This window comes from Desmodus rotundus, chromosome 5, assembly GCF_022682495.2.
Source record: "Desmodus rotundus isolate HL8 chromosome 5, HLdesRot8A.1, whole genome shotgun sequence".
NCBI lineage: Eukaryota > Metazoa > Chordata > Mammalia > Chiroptera > Phyllostomidae > Desmodus > Desmodus rotundus.
Genome location: NC_071391.1, coordinates 156723627 through 156745735, shown reverse-complemented (window position 1 = coordinate 156745735; position 22109 = coordinate 156723627). Strand labels below are relative to the sequence as shown.

The 22109-nt window shown below is 38.3% G+C and overlaps 1 protein-coding gene across 1 annotated transcript; it reads left to right on the top strand.

Annotated features, from left to right (window-relative positions):
- The first annotated feature begins 7691 nt into the window (after positions 1-7691).
- Positions 7692-16433, top strand: TDRD15 (tudor domain containing 15). The gene is made up of 2 exons (XM_024552936.3): positions 7692-7821; positions 10242-16433. Exon 2 carries the CDS (start codon positions 10245-10247, stop codon positions 16431-16433), a length of 6189 nt encoding a protein of 2062 aa, XP_024408704.3. The 5' UTR covers positions 7692-7821; positions 10242-10244.
- Positions 16434-22109: the final 5676 nt, after the last annotated feature.

The following is a 22109-nucleotide window of genomic DNA, read 5'->3' as shown; positions in this document are numbered from 1 at the left end:
CAAATACCACCAGCACAGTCGTGCATCTGCTCCTTCGAACTTTCATGTAAGACTCACTGAGGAAAAGCAAGATGCTCAGTGTTGTTTCTATGAAACTCGATGTTGTAGGAGAAACAGACACCAAATAGTCACAGAAAGACATATATTTGCACGCTATGATAAGTAAGGGAAAAAGTCTGGGTTGCTATGAGAAAATATAACTTGGTAGTTCAGTGGTACTTAATTTTTTTTGTTCTCATATCCTTAATGCTCTCATATGTCTGATGATGGATTGATACATTGCGGACTTGACTGGCTTCTTCAATCTAAATGTAAGGACATAGAAGGTTAGAAGGTAAAATGATAGAAAATGATAAACCAAAGCAAATACCAACTATATGAAAGTTGGCATGGTTAAATCAATACCAGGCAAAATAAGACTGGAAGGCAAAATTTTTGTCTGGATAGGAAGTAGGTTATGATAAATTGATAAAATGGTAAATTCATCAGGAAGACATTTGAAATCTTTATGTACTTTATAACTTACATTCAACATATATAAAGAAAAAACTGGCAGGCTTATAAGAAGTTGACAAAAATCACTTTCTGTAACTGATACAGCCGACAGAAATGTCAGTGAGCATATAGAACACTCAGACACAATTAACAATTTGATCTAATGGATATATATTTGAAAAATGGCCAGGTACTAAGCCATGAAGCAGTCTGAAGACATTCTAAGTAACTGGTATGGGACAGACCACATTTTCTGATCATAATGCAATTAATGCAAGTAAGCTCTAAATGAGTATTTAAAAAGCTAACAATATACTTCCATATATTTGGAAATTAAAACATTATCTTTGAGCCATTGACTACAAACAAATCTGTATAGCAATGAGAAAAACTTAAAACTGAAAATAATAAAATTATGCCATAAGGACAAAGGATACAACTAAAGCAGTACTTACAGAAAGAGGTTAAAATATCAACAGTAACTACTCAACAGAAGTTGAAAATAAGTACTGTAATATAATTAACTCAAAGAAATCTTCAAAAATGAAAGAAAACATAAAGAAATATGAAGTAGAAAACAATCAGAACAAGAAAAACCAATAGAAATGAACAAGATTTGTCAAGAAGAAAAGTGAGAAGACATAAAATAGAGTAAAGGAAGAAACGGTCACACACAAATTTAAAAATAGTATGCTTGTATTATTAAAACTGTATAAAATAAATTAAAAAAGCTAGGGGAAATAGATAAGTTGATAGAAAAATAAAATGACAAAATTCATGCCAGGTATAGAAAACCTGACTAGACGTGTGAGCATGGAAGAATTTAAATGGAAGTCAAAGACTCTGTCTTCTCCAAAATACTCCTGCCTACATGACTTTATAGCTGAGTTCCTATTCTTTCAAAGAACTGTAATTACTGTGTAATAGAAATTGCTGCAGAATACAGAAAAATAGTGAGAGCTACACAGCTCATTTACTGAGGACCAGTGCAATTCTTTATTTTTATTGTTGACACTATTACAGATGTGCCCTTCGCCACTTCCACCCTGCCCCACCCCCTTCCCTCTGGCCATTACCACGCTGTCGTTTGTGTCTATCGGTCAAGCGTAGGTGTTCTTTGGCTAATTCCTTCGCCTTCTTTCATCCAGTCCCCCCTCCCGTCTGACAGCTGTCAGTCTGTTCCACGTGCCCAAGCCTCGGTTTCTATTTTGTTCGTCTGTTTATTTCGTTCATTAGATTCCACATGTGAAATCACGTAAATTAACTTTTTTCTTTATCTTTTGAAATCTTAAATTTCCAGGAAAGGCCCAAGAAGAGTAGAAAGGACATACCCTCCGTCCCCCAATAACGTGAGGGTGAAGTGCTGATGACGTGCCAGGTCATCCCCAGCACTTCGCTGTGCATTTCCTACAAGCAGGGGCTTTCTCCCTATAACCTCAAAACTCCCATTGGGTCAGGAGATGAGCACGATAAATTACTACTATCTGATGCACAGCCTCCATTCCAATTTCTTCCAAAAGGAGAAACAATTAAATACAGTAACATTCATAAACACCTGAGTCACAGGTGTTCACTGAATGGCCATTACTCTCACTAATCTGTGAATTCACTGGGGACCCCCAGGTTTCTACCTTGGGCAGCCACAGTTCGTGCTTTGCAACCTTTGCCCAATAAGGCAAATGGGGTGACCCCGCCGTGATGTGCCACATCCCCATACAAGCTACATCCTCTACACCATCCTGGCCCAGGCACGACCCCCCACCCCCACCCCCACCCCCACCCCCACCCCCCCCCACCCCCACCCCCACCCCAATAAGGCTCTGGCCGAGGCTTTAGCCAATTTCTGAGAGACAGGGCTGTGAGGTCGCCCACCTGGGGCTTGGAGCTCAATTGGGCACAGCCGTTCCTGGGCCCACGCAGCAGCCTCACCCTCCCGGGCCTGCCTGGGTCGCGGAGTTGGGGGTGGGGCGGGGGCAGTGCTACCGGCTGGGAGCTCACGCTCCGTGCATGCGCCCTGGGGCCTGCGAGGGGCGAGGCGGGACCTCAAGATTGCCGCCATCTTGGGCCCCGGCACCTTCCCGGAGCTTTGGGAGGAGCGGGCTGACCCACGCTGGGACTCAATGTAAGTCCAAGCTCTGCCTACTTAGGGCGCGGGCGTTGTCGTTCCTCCCTGTGGTCCCCTGAGCGGTGTGGCTTTGGCCTCAGGGGAGTGGCCCCGCCCCTCGGCCCCCTGCTGCGGGATGCCCTCGGCTCCCTCCGGCCTCCCTGCCTCCAACGGCCTCTGCTGCTCAGCCCGGGTCCGGCGGGGGCGCCGGTTCGGAGCGGGTTTGCCCCAGGTCGGCTCGGGGGCCTGCTTTTACGCGTGGAGAGCCAAAGGCGTGAAGTCAGGGTGTGGATGCGCTCTTCTGGAGGACTTTGTTTGTGCTGAGCGTCTTCGTTGTTGGACTACTTTAGTACACATGCAGAAATAACTTTTTACCTTTGGAATTGTAAAAAAGAAGTAGCCCAGGGCAGCATGTCAGCCAAAAGAAAGGTCACGTTAACCCTGCATCATTTTGCCAGTATCGTCTCCTAACTGACCCTTCGCGGGTGCGTCTGTTGGCCCCCCGCCCCCCCATACCCTTCGTGTGCTCCAGACGCGTTACTCCCACCCTGCCCTGCCCAGCCCAACCGGGTGCAGTAGATTCGTTCAGCTCACTGCTTTTCATTACTAATTAAAAGAATACAAGAGCTCTATAATGTATTCTGATGTTCCACCAGTAATAAACATTTGGGTTGTGTGGCGTGTGTGTTTTACGGCTTCCCTTAGAGTATGATTGGAGTGCAACATGAAGTGTAGAATTGGTGACTTTTAGCACATTCCTACATGCAGGAAAGCACTGTAATCAAGACAGACATCTCCATCACTCCCCAAAGTTTCTTCTGGGCCTCACCTCACAGCACTGAACTGCCTTCTGTAATTGTAGGTTAGTTTGCATTTTCTAGGATTTTGTATGCATGGTGTTAACCAAAGAGGAGGTTCAAGCGATAATAAAGGGCGAAGGCATTTATTTGAGCAAAAAGAGGTGCAACCTAGGAGACACAGATTCAGTAACTCAAGGACACTGTGGAGGGAACAAAGAAAGGCCGGGATTTCTAAGGGCAAAAAACCGGAAAATGCAATTCCTTCATGCAAATGAAGAGGGATTGCTGGCTATGTTAACAGGGATTGGTTAGTTCCAATATGCAAATGAGGGAGGTGATACCGAGGAGGAAGGGGGTGGGGTCTCTATGTGTCCTTGCAGTATAGTGGTTCCAGGATGTTTTGGGCTCAGCCTTACACAGTTTAGCAACAGGTTGAGCAGCTCGATAGTAACAGCTCTCAGAGCTGAGCCTTCTGACTCTTATTTTAAGTGTCTTTCTTAGTGATACTTACTCCATTTCATTTTTCCCCCACTATCAATGGAGTGCGATTCTCAGCTTTTTCCCTCGGAATAATTATTTTGAGATTCATCTATGTTGTGGTGCGTATCAATACTCGGTTCCTTTTCATTGCTGAGCAGTTTCCATTGTAGAGCACACAGCCATTCTGTGGTTCTATTTGTACTTCAGTAACAGACTATGGTTATTCAGATTTGGGTATTTTGCAGACTTCTTTTTTTTGAATGAGTGTAGCAAGCTTGACACTTAAAGCAACTGACAGTGTTTATCAGTGACACAATTTAAGCTTTAAAGGCCGACTTAGGTAGCTGGGAAACTTGTGCCTGTTCCTGCAAGTTCGAGGGCTTCCCCAATACCCGAGCTTTCTGATGAGGTTGGTGGTGATATTAATTGGATTTGAGATGTTGGTAATGCAACATGTCAATATATGTTAGTTCTGCATAACTCTGAATCCATGTGCAAATCAATGCAATGTCTTTAAAATCGTTCACTTTACAAATTCTGCTAACATGCAAGGTGGACCAAGGGATTTTAAGGTAACAGAATACCAGGAGTTCATTTATATGGTTTAATATTCCATTTTTAAATAACTTGTAAGAAATGACCACTCATTGAGTTTCTGTGAATATCAAATAATAATATTCTCAGTTATAAGAAAAAGGTGTTACAATACTCTTCCTTTCTCTAACTATATGTCTGTGTGTGGCCAGATTTTATTCACATACTTTACTCAAAACAACCTACTGCAGCACATTGAATGCAGAAGCAGCTATGAGAATCAAGCAATTTTCTGTTGATTAGATGTTGAGGTTTTGAAAAATAAAATTAGTTTCATAAAATATTTAACCTTAAATGGGCTTATTTTTAAAATTAATAAATATTTTAAACATTTGTTTTTATTTAAAATATGGTAAATGTTGACAGGTTAGAAGCCACATAAACAAAGACTCTTTGAGGTCTGTCTTAGCTCGGGCAGCTGTAGCAAAATACCTTAAACTGGATGGCCTGTGAACAACGGAAGTTTATTTCTCACAGCTCTGTAGTCTGAGGAGTCTAAGATCAAGGTGATGGCAGATCTTGTGTCTGCTGAGAGCCTGCTTCCAGCATCCTGTAGATGCCTGTGTACTCCTTGTGTCCTCGTATGGCAGAGAACAGAAAGATCTCTTGTGACTCTTATAAGGGCACTAATCACACAAATGAAGGTTCTATCTCATGACCTCTTCTGATGCTAATTACCTCCCAAAGGCTCCACTTTTTAATACCATCACATTGGGAGGTAGACTTTCAACCTAGGAATTTGGGGTAGGGCACAAAAATTCAGTCCATAGTAGGATCCTTAATATTTAGGAGTATAAGGGTCCTGAGACCAAGTATTTGAGAAGCAATAGTTTAATAAAACCTTTTTTTTTTTTGGTGCTCGAGAAAGAGAGGTTAAGGAGGTACCTAGAATCTTCTAAATGAGGGGAAGGTTGCAGATTTAAATGAAGTGGGCAGGAAATGCTTCACCTACAAGGAAACATTCTGACAAAAGCTTGAGGGAGGTGAGGGAGCAAGTTGTTTCTGGGAACAATAAGCCCCAAACCCAGAGTCAAGACCTTGAAGGAATGGTATGGCACTGTAGCTGTGGTATAATGTGTGTAGTAGGAATAAGGTAAGAGAAAATGTGTGGGTATTGGGTGGGGGGTCGCAGTGGCATGGGTAGTGGTCAGATCTTGTAGGACTTCATAAGCCATTGTTATGGCTTTAGTTTTCACCCTGAGTGAAATTAGGAGCTACTGATTTTTTGTTTTTGAGCTGAAAATAGTCAAGGAGTGGGGCAAGGGGCATTGGGTAAGGTAAGAGTAAGAATAGAAGCAGGAAGACAAGTTAGAAATCTGGTGTTACAGATCGTAGAGGAAGGTAGTTTGGACTAGAGAGAAGAGCTGGAAAAGTGTCAGATGTTTAGTCTGAGCGCATCTTTTGTGTGGTAGGTTATATTGATTTTAAATTTGTTGTAGCTTTATTGTTTTGCCTATGATTTTGAAATTTTTAATATTTTTTGGTAGCCTCTAGGTCATGAATCTCTTTTGTCTTCAATTTTTTAATTTAAAAAATGAAAATATTAATGTGAAAATCAGTTAAACTAATGTACTGAAACCTTTTAAAAACATTGAATATATAATAACTTTCTCTGAATTGTTAAAAGTCTGATCTTCAGATACACAAGGGTAGGAGCTCTATCCATGACACTGAGGACTTCATGGTTTCATTGAGCAAGCACTGGAGAGACAGGTGAAGGAGACTGATTGAAATCCATGGAATATTTTTGTATATGGTGTAAGTTGGTGATCAAGTTTCATTTTTTTAGATGTAGCTGTCCAGGTCCCCCAACACCATTTGTTGAAGAGGCTTTTTTTTACTCCATTTTATGCTTCTGCCCCCTTTGTCAAATATCAGTTGACCATAGAGACTTGGGTTTATTTCTGGGCTCTCTATTCTGTTCCATTGGGCCAGTACCAGGTTGTTTTGATTACAGTGGCCTTGTAATAATACAGTTTATATCAGGTATTGTGATCCTTCCTACTTTGTTCTTTCTCAAAAATTGCTGCAGCTATTTGACATTATTTATGGTTCCATATAAATTTTTGAAATGTTTGTTCTTTATCTGTCAAGTATGTCATTGGTACTTTAATAGGGATTGCATTGAATCTATAAATCGCTTTGGGTAGTGTGGCCATTTTGATGATGTTAATTATTCCAATCCATGAGCATGGTACATGCTTCCATTTGTTTGTGTCTTCCTTAATTTCTTTCTTCAGTGTTGTTTAGTTTTCTGAGTAAAGGTCTTTTACCTCCTTGGTTAGGTTTATTCCTAGGAACTTTATTTTTCTTGTTGCTATATCAAATGGGATTTTTTCCTGATTTCTGTTTCTGATGTTTCATTGTTGGTGTTCAAAAATGCCTTTGATTTCTGAGTGTTGATTTTGTGTCTGGCTGTTTTGCCAAATTCATTTATTAGGTCGAGTAGTTTTTTGGTGGAGTCTATAGGATTTTCTATGTGTACTATCATGTCATCTGTAAACAATGACAGTTTTGCTTCCTCCTTTCCAATTTGGATGCCTTTTATTTCTTTTTCTTGTGTGATTGCTGTGGCTAGGACTTCCAATACTATGTTGAATAGGAGTGGTGAAAGCAGATATCCTTGTCTTGTTCCTGACCTTAGTGGGAAAACATAGATGGAACTGGAGAGCATTATGCTAAGTGAAATAAGCCAGGTGGTGAAAGACAAATACCATATGATCTCACCTTTAAGTGGAACCTAATCAACAAAACAAACAAACAAGTAAAATATAACCAGAGATACTGAAATTAAGAACAATCCGACAGCAACCAGAGGGGTGCTGGGAGGGGAAAATGGGGGAAAGGAGTGAAGGATTTTCAGGAACAACTATAAAGGACGCATGGACAAAAACCAAGGGGGAGTGGAATCAGGAGACGGATGTGAGGATGGTTGGGATGGGGGGGAGTGAAAGGGGGGTAAATGCAGACAACTGTACTTGAACACCAATAAAGTAATCAAAAAATAAAATAATAATAAAAAGAAATCCATGGAATAGGTTATTCTGTGTATCTGAATAAGAATTTTTTCCATAGTGAGACCCTTTGGTGAGCATTACATGGGACCTACAAATTTTCTTTTCATATGTCAGTTTTTAGAGGTTCATCCACATACTTCTTCAGACATCCTTGTAAGATTCTATTGAATCCTCTAGTCTTCTGCAAGACTAGAGGATTACTAATCATCCTGCAGAAACTATTAGGTATTGCCAATTAATGGGCAGAGATTAACTCAAGCAATTTCTTCTACAGGGAAAGTAGATGTACTAGTAGTCTCATCAACTGTGAATATTTCCTCGTGTTTCTCAGGTAAGTTCTCCCCTGGGTTGGGATGCAATGTGTTAGCAGTCTGTTTCTGGAACTTACTAGCATTAAGTGAGAGTATGTGCAAACCAGGCTCAGATTTTTTTCGCCCTTCTGCTGTGAAACGCCCCATGCGTATTTGAGAGCCATTTGTATTTGAGGGGAGGGAGAGAGGTGTGGAGAAGGCTTCTGGTAGATTGAATAATCTGATCAGGCAACTTCCTTAGGTCTTTGGGCTTTCTTTGGCTTAACATGGTCTAGACCATATTCACTGAATGAAGCAATCCTTCTGGTTACATCTGCTTTTTGTGCTTAAAAAGAGTTGTGGTTCTGAAAGATTTATGTACTTTTCTTTCTTTTCCCATTTACTCAGGTAAATGGTCACATGACTCTTTGGATGACTGCCAAAAAGAATTTTCTTGGCATAGTCCAGTACAGGATCCTTTCTTAAGAGTACCTGGTCGTCATTCATGTAAGGAATTGTAGGTCTATAAACAGACAAAAGTCTGGAAATTGGGTGAAGGCCTGTCACCTTAAGTAATGGTGGCTTAAGAAGGCCTGTCTTGTTCTGAAGTGTTTTGGTTTATTCCAATCAAAATCTTTAGTGTATTGTCCATTGATTTTATTCTTAAGAGATTCCAGGATCAAGTACGTAGAGCCTGGAATCTGCATAGGTCAGACCAAGCTGATTGCCACAAAACATTAATTATTTAGGATGAAATGAAAACCATAGTCAGAACTCCAATGTTCCTAAATCTTATCTCTTTCTCTAGCTTTCCCATGCCTATTTCCATTTGGACTTGGGTTTTAAGTCTTACAGAGGTCTGTTCTGTTATTTTTATCTCTGAGATAACATTTATGCTTTGATAAGATTTTATATTCCTGTCCTCCATGCTCCTATTTCATCTTTTTATTCTTTTTCTCTGAATTTTGGTGTATTCTCTCAAAAATTTATTTCTACCCTATTTATCTTTATTTTGTGTTAACTTTTCCCATGCAGTTAAAATTTCTTTTTAATTTACTGATCTAAGTGAGAGACAGACAGACAGGCAGACACTGATTTGTTGTTCCACTCATTTATGCATTTATTGGTTGCTTCTTGTCTGTGTTCTGACCAGAGATTGAACCTACAACCCTGGTGCATTGGGACAATGCTCCAACCAACTGAGCTACCTGTCCAGGGCTCCCATGCAGTTTTAAATTTCTCATGTGTATATAGTTCTTCCTAATCTTAGGGGTGGCATCTTAATAACGACTTAGCCATATACAATGCATTATTCTCTTTTGACCTTTTTGGAAACAGGAATTAGACTTTTGAAAAACAATTCTTTGCTGTTTCCTTCAGTACATTTATTCCTGAGGGGAGCATTTCCTTGGTTTCTTTTAAGTGGTTTCCTCATTTTTTTTTTTAGGTTTTTCTCATCCTCATAAAAAGAAATTGATAATTGTCAGCTGTTAACTCACATCCAAATATGAGTCGAGCTGTATCCTGTTATAATAGATGTTGGTTCTCACATGAATTTGTGGAATATTTATAGTTCTGAATGTTCACCTTGCCATTTAAAAAATTCTAACAATGTAGAGAAAGTGAGTTAGAACTGCAGGGAACTTTGCCTCTGTGCTAAAGAATTCTTCTTCTCCTCCTCTTCTTTCTCCTTTTTGTGGCCAGCCATGCTGGCAACAAGGCCTGAATGTACCTAACCTGCCTCAAGGTCTTTCCCGGAAAGACCTGGGTTTCCTTTTTTCTGTCAAGGACTCAGCCTATTGCCCTCGATCAAAGAAGAATCCTGGAGTTGCATAGTGAGGCTGATAGGGTCCAAATATCACTAATTGACACAGAGTGGGGAGTGTGGACAGTGTCCCCTGTTGGTTCTCCGTCTGCCCTTGCTTCTAGCACTCCTTTGAGTTATGGGTTGTTGGAAGAAGTCTGCGTGAAGGAAAGTAGTTTTCTCACAGGAGCAGGAGGTCTTCAGTGGGCTTTTTTTGGCTTCCTTCTATTTGTACCACATCTGTCTAATATCTAATAGAAATTTGTTAGTTCCTGGAAAATAAAGATTATTCTTTTTTGTTTTACAGTGATTACACACACACACACACACACACACACTATCTATCTATCTCTATATATCTATGTATATATATATAGGGATATATATGCAAACATATATATATTTCCTATTTTTGTATTCTCATTATTTCAATAGGAAAATATGGAAGGCAATGAACAGTTAGATGCATTTTGTTTATCTCTCTATCACCTTGTCCAGTGTATGTAATTTTTATTAACACGTCCAATTTGATAAATACAGGGATAGAATTAGTTTTAAGGTTTATGTTTACACACCAATTTTATATAAGGCTAATATCATTTAGTTTTTACAGCTAATTGTCCAGAAGCTAATTAGTACTTATTATTTGCTTTTTAGAACATGAATCCTTCATCTCCATTGCCAACATTTTTAGATGTGGATATGACAATATCACGTATAGAAATTTGTCCAAAGGACATTCTGGTGAGATTTCAAGGCAGAAGTAATACCGAATGTGAATTTGACTACCACATATTGCAAAGGGAAATACAGCATATTCCAAAAGTAAAAAGTACTGTGGACATTAATGAATTTTGTTTGGTAGAAGAAAGAGTATCTGGAGAATGGCAGAGAGGAAGAGTTTTGGAAAAAAAAAATGAACTCTATACGGTGCTCCTCATAGATCGTGGAGAAGAACTAAGAGTCGGTAGTATGCAGGTCGCTTCAGCCTGTGGCAAGTTATTTGAACTACCACCACGGATAGTATTTGGTATTTTTGCGAACATACTACCAATTGGAGAAAAATGGTCTCCTAGGGCTTTGAATTACTTCAAGTCATTAGTAGGACTGCAAGTGAAAGGTTGTATGCAAGCTATGTTTCCTCTTCAAATGATTCTTCTTGAAGTGCCAAAAATTATATCCCAGGTTCTTGAATTAAAATTAGGAAGACTTATTGATGGGGATTCATTCTGTCTTATTGTTGAAATGTTGAAAGAATTTCCACAACAACAAATGCCTGATTTATTACAACATAAGAGCCCTGAATTATCATTAAGTAATAATGACACTTTACTTGATATCCAACATGTTTTGGATAATTTGCAGCCATCTTTGTCAGTAGGTAGTATTGAAAGTGTAAAGGTATCATCTGCATTGAGCCCACGTAAATTTTACTGTCAGTTAATTAAATGGATTCCAGAGTTGGAAGACTTGACAGTATGCATGAATTTGCATTATGACGTTATCAGTCAGGAAAGCAGTCCTATGTGTGATAACTTTGGGCTACTTTGTGTTGCCAGGCGGAGAGATGGGCAGTGGCATAGAGGCATTCTGCAGCAGCTCTTGCCCAATAATCGAGTGAAAATTTGGTTTATGGATTATGGCAGTAGTGAGGCTATACCCTCAACTCATGTAAAAAAACTTAAACAGGATTTTATTTCCGTTCCATTATTTTCATTTCCATGTTCTCTGACATATTTACACAATCCAGATATAAATGCAAGAAAACTTCAACTCAGGGTATTTAAACAAGCTTTGTTAGGTCAAATAGTATATGCACACATTGATTGGCTTAATAAGGATGAACATGTGTATTATGTCACATTACAAACTCAAGACTCTACAATTAATTCTAAGTGTCTGCTGAAAACTCTAGGCACACAAGTACTTTGTCCAGTGCCTGATTTAAAAATTTCTAATACGTTGAGAGACACTAGTGCTTTTGATGTAAACAGCTTTGCAGTTGAGAGTTTTATTGGAAATACTGAACGGTTGATAGAGTCTTTAAATAAAAATGATCCTTTGAAAGTAGATTTTCCTATTAAAAATATAGAAATGGAGATAGACACTGCCTACATAGCTTCTGTGGCCTATGTATTAAACCCATCAAATTTCTGGGTACGCATCAATGAACATCAGAATGAATTTCAAGATGTAATGAAAAATATAAACACATTTTATGATACACATGAAAATGATGAACTAGTTCTAAGAAATCCAGAACCTGGAGTATTTTGTTGTGCAAGATATAGCAAGGACAGATGTTTTTACAGAGCTGTTGTCACTGAAATTAGTGGTTCTAAGATTGATGTTTATTTTTTGGATTATGGAAATACTGATTCCATACCATTTTTTGATGTAAGAACTCTGCTTCCAGAGTTTTGTGAGTTGCCTGCCTTAGCCATGTGCTGTTCACTTGCACATATATTTCCTGTCGAAGACATATGGGTGAAGGCAGCAACTGATTATTTTAAAAAAATTATCTTGAACAAAGCAATTTTGCTTCAAGTTATAGGAAAAAAAGATGACAAGTACACTGTAAATATCCAGAGTATTGAAGCCTCAGAAAATATGGATGTTGTGTCTCTTATGGTACAAGCTGGATATGCAGAATATTGGGAAGTAGAGCCAGAATGTTGCGCACGACCTGTAAATCAATGTTCGGTGTTGAATTTAAAATCTAAAAACAAAGTTAATATTAAAAAGATCTTATCTGCCCTTCCTAAAGGACATAAACCTAAAAAGTTTTATTCAAATAAGCTTAAACAAAGTAATTTGTCTTTGTCAAAGTCACCAGCTATTAATTTCTTGAGTTTAAAAAATCCTTTTACCTTGTCTGTGCATCCTGAGTCCCCATGGCCTTATAAAGAATATATGTTTAAACCGGGAACAGTCCTTGAAGTTAAGTGTTCTTATTCTTGTGGCCCAGATGACTTTTCATGCCAGCTTCAGTGTAAGTTAGAAGACCTAAAATTACTGATGGAACAAATTCAGACTTACTATAGCATTCACTCTGATCCTTATCGGATTGGGCAGATTGCTTGTGTTGCTAAGTATTCCAAAGATAGGAAGTGGTACAGAGCTGCTGTTTTGACTCAAGTATCAAATAAAGAAGTTGATGTAGTATTGGTTGATTATGGTTATCAGGAAAGAGTTTTAATTAAAGATCTTTATGCGATTAACCCACATTTTCTTGTTTTAGAAGGCCAAGCCTTCCGATGTAGACTTAACCATTTAGTTGACCCCACTAGTTGTAAATTATTAAGTTGGACAGAAGAAGCATACAGAGACTTCGGGAGTTTTATTTCTTTGTCTAGAGGGTTATTGACTTGTGTGATCTGTGCCTTGATTATTTTACATTCAAATCATTTATGTAATCTGGTGGATTTACAGTCTCCACTTGCTAGTGCAAAAGAATTTCTTATTAATCGTGGCTCTGCCCAGTATAGTACGTTATCAAAGCCATTCCCATCTGCAGTGAGTCTTTACAGTTACTGTTATTCCTCCTTTAATGTAAAAATTGGAAGTGAGGAAGAAATGTATATATCCCATATATATAGTCCCAAAAAGTTTTATTGCCAACTTAGTAGAAATAATAAAGACCTAGAGATGATAGAAACAAAAATTACTGAGATCAACCTCAACAATTGTCCAAAATATTCTGGCAAAAAGAGATTGTGCTTATGTAAATATGCAGAGGATGGTCTCTCTTATAGAGCTTTAGCAGTGCCCAAGTCGGGTTCATTTTCGGACTTTCTGGTTTATTTTGTGGACTTTGGAAATAAGCAGTTAGTAGAAGGAAGCATGTTGAGGGCTATTTCTGATCAGTTTTCAGAGTTGCTGTATATACCTGTGCAAGCTGTTAAGTGCTTTTTGTCAGACCTTAGAGATGTAGACATTCCAGTGGAAATCAGCAGCTGGTTTGAAGATAATTTCTTGGGGAAACCATTAAGGGCAGTAGTATTGTCCAGGGAGTCAGACGGCCAGCTTGGTGTAGAATTGTATGACGGGTATCAACATATAAATCAGAAAATCAAAATGCTACTTCATGCATATGGAAAAAAACATTGTGACCCAGGACACTGTGTGGAAAAGGGACATAAAATAAATGAGAACAGGAGACTTGCTGTTTCTTTGAAAGGCAGAATAGAAAACTATCACCATGATATGATGAATAAAACTTGTCTAGTAACATATTCTGAAAGCAAAATACATCAGTTAATGAATTCCAAAAGTATATATGCCAGGCTTTTGAAACCATCAGTTTGTTATAAAATTGAACCTGGGTCTAAAAACAAAGTAAAGAAGTCTTTGAACAGTGGACTTAAAAATAAAGGTGTAAAAATTGTCCCTGGATCCGCACACACTCCTGATGACAGTGATGTGGGTGAGACATCGGCAAGGGCTGTGTCACAGTCTTTCATCAGAGAATTACACCACGTAGCCTCACAGAACCTGCGTAGTCTTACAAGACCACAGATCAAAGACCTTCCTCAACCCAAAATTTACTTGAATGCCAGAGTTAAAGGATATGTTTCTAATATCAGTAATCCAGCAAGTTTCCATATTCATCTTGCCGAGAATGAAAATGTGATCGTCAGACTTGCAGATGCTCTAAATGAAAGCAGAGCAGACATAGTGAGAGAGAGAAAATCAGTTCAGTATAGGGTGGGGGATCTTGTAATTGCAGAATACTCTGCTGACGGTGCCATTTACAGAGCAGTGATTAAGAAAATTTTGCTAGGAAATTTGTTGGAAGTGGAATTTATTGACTATGGCAACACTGAAGTAGTAAACCTATCTAAAATTTATGAACTTAAGAGAGAGTTCTTAACTATTCCTCAGCTAGGAATCCATTCTTTCCTTAGCGGAGTAAAGTGGAATGAGCCTGGTGAAATATGGGACAGCAAAACTGTAGATTATTTTGCTTCTAGAGTAAGTGACAGAACAGTTTCTTGTGAATTCTTGAAAAAGCACGAGCAGAAGTGGGAAGTGAATATAATTTGCGATGAAAAATGTGTCATTAATGAACTACTGAAATGGACAGCCTGTTCAAAATTACAGAAAACAGTATTTTCCCAGAAGGTGAGCCCTGGCGGTGAGAGCGAAATAAAGAAAGGAAGACCCAGTGAGTATGCAAGTCCTGTGCCCCTCCAACCGTCCCGCCAACAGCTGGTGACTATCCCTGTTGAGCACTTAAAACCTGGGCAACTTGAAGAGGCTGAAATACTTGACGTTTCAAAAAGTGGGACGTTTTACGTGACGTTATCTAAAAATAAAAAGAAATTATCAGATTTAACAGAATCAATTGCTGAAGAAACAAAAAAACCTTTTTCATCAATGGAAAATATTGAAGAAGGCTTAGAGTGCTTGGCAAAATCTGAAAGTACTTTGAGGTGGTATCGATCAAAAGTAGAAAAAAAGTGTGTCGATGAGAAAGTGCTTGTTTTTTTAGTAGATTGTGGTAGGTATGAAACTGTGCCTTTGTGTAATGTCAGGGTGCTCAGAAATGAGATCAGGAATATTCCAAGACAAGCTGTGCCTTGTAAGTGGATTTGGTCTGAAAATTTTAGGAACATGCCATTTGAGTCCATTGTGCAATTATTTGCTCATTTGGAAATAGACATCCTTTTCCTGAAATACGCAGACTCTGCCTGGGCAGTGGAAGTTTTGGTAGATGGCCTGTTACTTTTGGAATTTTTAAACTCAAATACAGCTCATGTTGAAGAAAACACACTTAGATCTTCAGAAATTATTGTCGATGTGGCATCTAAGAGTCCAGAGTCACCATGTACAAGCAGATCGTTTACTTGGGCGCGGCTCGAGAACGGGAGGCCATACTCTGGCATTGCCACTGCCGTTGCTGACCCGTCAGACTTCTGTGTTCAGTTGGAAGATTTCTTTGACACCATGAAATCTGTCTTTACGTGGCTTTCTGATCTGCCAGAAAACTTACCGACAGTGTCTCCAGAGCACATACGTCCTGGTTCTAGTTGTTTGTTCAAATGGGAGTTGGAAGATCAATGGAATAGAGTAGAAATTTCTGAAGTCTCTGATCAGTCTTTACTTATGGTGTTGATTGACTATGGATTTTCCATTTGCATACCTTATTCAGATGTAAACAATCTTAAAGTTGTTCCTGAGGAACTTCTGAATCTGCCAAGGCTAAGTTATCCCTGTGTCTTATATGGTATCTCACCGGCTAAAGGGAAGCATTGGGATGAAGAAGCCAAAAGTTTCTTTCTAGATTTCCTGAGTAAACCAGGCTTAGTTTTTCAGTTTCGGGAATACAGCTTTGAAACAAAACTGAAAGTAGATGTCATTTGTGACAAAGACAGTCTGGCAGATGTCTTAGTTGCATCTGGTCTTGCAATGTATTCTAAAGATTCAGATCATCTTGACGCTACTTCTATTGGATCCACTAAAATCCAATATAAATTACAGAGGAAGCCTATTTGCCCATTGTTAGGTCACAGTTGTTACAAAAGAGAACATATCAATTGTTCACGCACCAAGAAACAGAAGCTCAAAAAGCAGAAAACTGTAAAGAGAAAAGATGTCTGTAAGAACCTCTTAAGGAAAAGCCAAAAACATAATCCCCCAAATACCATGACGTTTGATAAGTGTGCAGCAGCTTCCTTGTGGGAACGGCCTAATGGTTTGAAGAATAACACCAGTTGCATCGAAAACCTATTCGAAAAGCTACCAATTGAAGAAATACAGGAAAATAACACAATGGGCTTGAGAACAGCCATAAAAGCACTGCGTGTTAATGAAAAAATAGCAGAAGAACACTTAAAAGGTAAGTAGCCATTTTTCAAAGTAGATTCTTTTTTGTAGATTCTATTTTTGATTCTTTAAAAGTGTTAAGTACAAAAATTATCCAAATTGAAAATATCATGCTCAAGAAAATTTATTGGAAAACGTGAACAAATGAATAAGTTGGGAGTGATCACTAGAAGGATAAAATGATGCTTCACTCTCTCTACCTTTTTTGAGTGGTAATCTGCATGTTCGTGTTACATACATGTACATTTTACAGATAATTTCAGGGGTTGACACAACTCCTGATGGTCCATAGATTTCAAGTGAATAAATCTTGCTGCTGCTATTAGTGAGCTTCCTGGGCTCATTTTGAAGAATCAGTTTTCTATTATATATTTTTATCAGATGAAACATATCTTTATTTAGGTATTTTATGTGCTTTTGGCTAATGCAGTTAAATTTATAGAATAAACTGACTAGTGCATTTTTTCTTAAAACTTGTAGACACCAAGCTGATTCTAAAATACTAAAATGTTACTATTTCATGTGCTGCAGCATTGTCTGGCCCTGCCCTGCACATTGTACTTCATTTTCTGTATGGAATATTTCCTGGGGACCTTGTAGGCTGTAGAGAATGTTCCCTGCCTAATGAATGTTTGTCCTGATTTTATCAGTGCCTTATTATAACTAGTAACAGATTACGTTTCTTCAGCAAGTGGAGGCCTCTCTTTTTATTGATGTATTTTAGAAAGAATATTACATTTGAATTGATATTTAGATACTTTATAATGATTTGATAAATACTTTTTATTTTTGAGTCTTTTATTATTTCATTAGCGGTTAAGTTAGAGTGCTTACTATGTTCCAGGTACGGTGCTCAGAGTTTATGTGTTACCTCATTCAAAGCTTACCCCAACTTTATAAAGTAGGGTGATAACTGATGTTCAGATAGAGACTAATAAATAGTGGCCCAGTTCCCTGCCTGAATTCTAAGCCATTTTAGAGAGAGATGGGAGAAAGACAATTGATGGGCAAAATGTCACATTTATTAAAAAAGCCCCAAAGCAACATTGATGAGTGTGGCTTATCTCCATGGGAAAATGCGGTTATGGATGAAAAACTGTTAGATTTCCCCACACAGGCACAAAGATAGAGCGTCTTCAAGTGAGGGGCCTACCTCAAACTTACAGATCGAGTCAGTTATCTCTGAAAAGGAAGGGAGAGCAGAGAAAGAGGCGAATCTAACAGGAACCTTTTTTCATCTAAATGGACCAGGCAGATTGCTCCCACTCCTGGTGTGTGTATACGGGAGCAAAAGGGGGAGGCAAGCGTTATCCCAGGAGAGTGCCTCACTATTTTGTGCGAGGCCCAGAGACATGAGATAGGTCACCCATGCATATAAAACTTACCAACTAAGGAACTGAGATTTTAAACTCAGATGTCTCCAACTCCAAAGTCTGCTTGATTCATTATTTAAAATTTTTTTTTAATTTATTTATTTTTATTCAGTTACAATTGTCTGCATTTTCTCCCCATCCCTCCATTCATTATTTATATTGCCTTTTGAAAAGTAGTTAGATTATTTGAAGAAGTGTTTTTTATAAATCCTTGGTTATTAGTCCATATTTTTAGCACTTATTATGTCATATTATTCCTTGTGTGTATTTCTACCTTCTTTATGTTTTTCCCATAAAATTATTATTTTTAAAGTAGAACATTTATAATATATTATAATAAAAGTTATGTGAATGTAGTCTCTCTCTCTCAAAAATACCTTATTGCACTGTACTTACCCTTCTTCTTGTTTTTTCTTTAATATATTTTATTGATTATGCTATTAACAGTTGTCCCAATTTTTTTCTCCCCTTTATTTCCCTCTGCCCTGCAACCCCCCTTCCACCAGCATTCCCTGGCCTTAGTTCATGTCCATGGGCTGTACAAGTTCTTTGGCTTCTCCATTTCCCATACTATGCTTAACCTCCCCCTGTCTGTGTTGTACCTACTATTTATACTTCTTATTCCCTGTACATTTTCCCCCATTCTCCCCTTCCCCCTCCTGTATCCCCTTCCCGCTGATAACCCTCCATATGATCTCCATTTCTGTGATTGTATTCCTGTTCTAGTTTGCTTAATTTCTTTTTCTTTTTGTTTTTTTAGGTTAAGTTGTTGATAGTTGTGACTTTGTTGTCATTTTACTGTTCATATTTTTGATCATCTTCTTTTTCTTAGATAAGTCCCTTTAACATTTCATGTAATAAGGGCTTGGTGATGATGAACTCCTTTAACTTTACCTTATCTGGGAAGCACTTTATGTGACCTCCTCAAATCAATGATTTGGAGCAGAAGGAAGAAGTAAACATTCGACCAGAACAGAATGAAGAAACAATTCAAAAAAATGAGGAGAGGCTTAGGAACCTCCAGGACAAGTTTAAACATTCCAGCATCTGAATCATAGGGGGGCCAGAAGGAGAAGAGGAAGAGCAAGAAATGGAAAACTTACTTGAACAAATAATGAAGTAAAACTTCCCCAGTCTGTCAAAGGAAATAGACTTCTAGGAAGTCCAGGAAGCTCAGAGAGTCCCAAAGAAATTGGACCAAGGAAGAACACACCAAGGCACATCATAATTGCATTACCCAAGATGAAAGATAAGGAGAGAATCTTAAAAGCAGCAAGAGAAAAGGAGAGAGTTACCTACAGAGGAGTTCCCATAAGGCTGTCAGCTGATTTCTCAACAGAAACCTTGCAGGCAAGAAGGGGCTGGAAAGACATAGTCAAAGTCATGAGAGGCAAGGACCTACATCCAAGATCACTCTGGCCAGCAAAGCTATCATTTAGAATGGGAGGGCAGATAAAGTGCTTCTCATAAAATTCTTCAAGAGCCTACTTTTGGCCCCCACCTGCAGGCCTCCTCCTTCATTCCTAGCATACAGTGAATCAACCAATAAGTGAATTAAAATGAAATAGCTGTTGCAAAGGCAGTTTGAGGACCAAATATTAGATTATACTTCTAAAAAATAAAAAAATTAAGTGTTTATTTATTTTTTAGAGAGAGGGGAAGTGAAAGAAAGAGAGAGAGAGGTACATCAATGTGTGAGAGAAACATTGATCGGCTGCCTCTCGCACGCCCCCAAGCAGGGACCTGGCCTGCAACACAGGCATGTGCAGACTGGTGACCTTTCAGCTTGCAGACTGATGCCCAACTCACTGAGCCACACCAGTCAGGGCAAAAATAAAAATTTTGAAGTCCATTCAGGGAAAAACCATAACTTAGATAAGACAAATACAAGAAACACAATTTTGTGGACTAAGAGTAGATCAATGTACTTGCTATAGTCAAAGTTTTAAAACAAAGTAAGAAAACAAAAAAGACTGGTTTAATTGCCTCAAATTCTCTTCAAGCTCTCCTGCCATGACTTCTCATCTGGGGGTGGTAGTAACCACTGCGGTTTGCTGCTACTACTGCCTGTCGGTGCTCTGCAGAGTCCAGGGCAACTCGGCGTTTAGTCGTTCTTGGCTGAAGACATCAGTACTCGAAACTCTCTTGCCTATTAAAACATTTAGAAAAGAGGCTGTAACAACAGTGCTTTTCAGCCTGGGCTTTGCATTGGAATTAAGAAAGGAAACGTTAACAAATTCCGGTGGCTGGATCTCATTTTTAGATTGTTTTAATTGGTCAGGCTGTGGCCTTGCCCTTAGGACCTTAAGCTTCAGGTGATTCTGACGTCTACAGCCAGGGATGAGATTTGTGGATGACTTCCTGAGTTACTTTGTCAGATAAAATAATCCTGGACTCTGTGTGGAGGTGCTTGGACTCTGCCCCTCCTGTATTCGGAGTCCATGCCATACACAGAGTCACAGGAATTCTGTGCCAAACTGAATTCGGAGTAAATACAGTAGTAAAAAGGTCATTGTGCTAGAGATGGAGTAGCAGTATATGACGCATCTGTTTTATCCTGACCAGATGCTGTTTTAATTACAGAAGTTGCTGCCCTTACCTTTAGAGAATTTTCTTAACTTTCCCGTAGTTTCAGCCTACTATAACATATCAGTGTTTAATTTTCCAAGATAATTGTTTTTATTTGCAGACTTTCTCCAAAAGTTACTGGTCTCTTTTCAGGATGTTTTGTAGGGTTTCGTGTGTGTGTGTGTGTGTGTGTGTGTGTTGCTTGCTTGTTTATTCTTGAATAGATCATTATGGGAACTAGAGAATATGCCAACCTTTTTGAAAGAGCACAAAATACCTGGTCAGTCTTTGGTAATGAGGCGGTGCTGGGTGTTGATATGTACTTATTTCACTGGAAGTCAACTCTGAGAGAAATCTGGAGTGGCAACCACTTTTAGAAAAGAGTGTTTTATCTGACAACTTGAGGTAACATGTAGACACCCAAAGAGTGCCTGACAGACATGCAGAATGTCAGCCTGGAGTTTTAAAATAAAGAGTAGTAAGGGGTACAGATTTATAGTTGCGTTGAATTTGGCGTGGTGTAAACAATTTTCAACCTATCTGTGCCTCAGTTTCTTCATCTGTAAAACGTAGATCATAATAACAACTACTCCATTGGCTGGTTGTAAAGATTTAAATATGTTAAAACATGTAAATTGTTTTTACTAGTACCTGGAACATAGAAAATACTGTTAGAAGTATAAATAATCATTATAAGAAATCTACTATCAATTCATTTGTTCTGGAATGTATTTTGGAAACTAGTAACTTGAATTTCTGATACTGCTCTGCAAGAAACAAATAGGACAATGAATACATGTGTAACATACACACATTTGCAGAGTAGTGGTTAGGTTAATGGTTAAATTTCTATTTCGAGATAGAATTTATGAATAAGAGACAATTTTAGTTTTAAATAAAGACTAGAATAGGCTATATGTATTTTTCCAAAGTAGGTATATAGCACTAATTATTTCAGAAAAGATGTTTTTATTTTGTACATATGCATAATTATATGTTATAGTGTATGTATAATTTGTTTATGCCATATTTTGTTCTATTGTGACTTTTAGGAATTGTTAAATAAAAAAATTCTGGTTATAATGGGAATTTTCAAAATAAAGTCTCGGGTAATTCTTAATAAAATGTATAATGCTCTGAAAATTACAGTACAGCATACTTAATTAAATGTTGCTTGTTTTTCAGTAGTGGGAGATGAAAGCTCAGATTGTTTATGCATCAGTTTGGCGACAAATGATACATAGGACACCCAGTAATCACTGTTTGTTTTAGATGCTCCAGATATACAATAAAAGTGGTAAGCATAGGACAACTTTTAATATTAAAGTACATTAAAGGAATCTAGATTGTTCAGATTATTTCCCCAGGAGACAATGATTAGAATGTAACAGAAATTTTATGTGACCAAGAACTGTGATGATGTGATTTGAAAAAAAATTACTTAGGAAAAATGGCTCCCACCTAAAGTATAGTTGACCCTTGTCCCCATATTGCAGATTTGTTCCTCCTGAGCCACGGCAAATAACTTAGCCAGTGTCCACTGTGTGGAGTCTGTATGTACAAAGGGGTGGGCAAAAACAGGTGTATAGTTGTGAGTATGCAAAACAGCGTTTATTCTTATATTATTAATTATTGTATTATTTATTTGTATTATTTGTCTTTCTCTTATTGTTATCATTTTGTATTCTTACTTATGACTTATCTTTTAGGTAGTAATGGTTGGTAATTTAGCCTACTTTTGCCCACCCTTGTATAT

Excerpts from the sequence above, each read along its gene's own strand:
- TDRD15 (XM_024552936.3), top strand. The coding sequence starts at position 10,245 with ATGAATCCTTCATCTCCATTGCCAACATTTTTAGATGTGGATATGACA.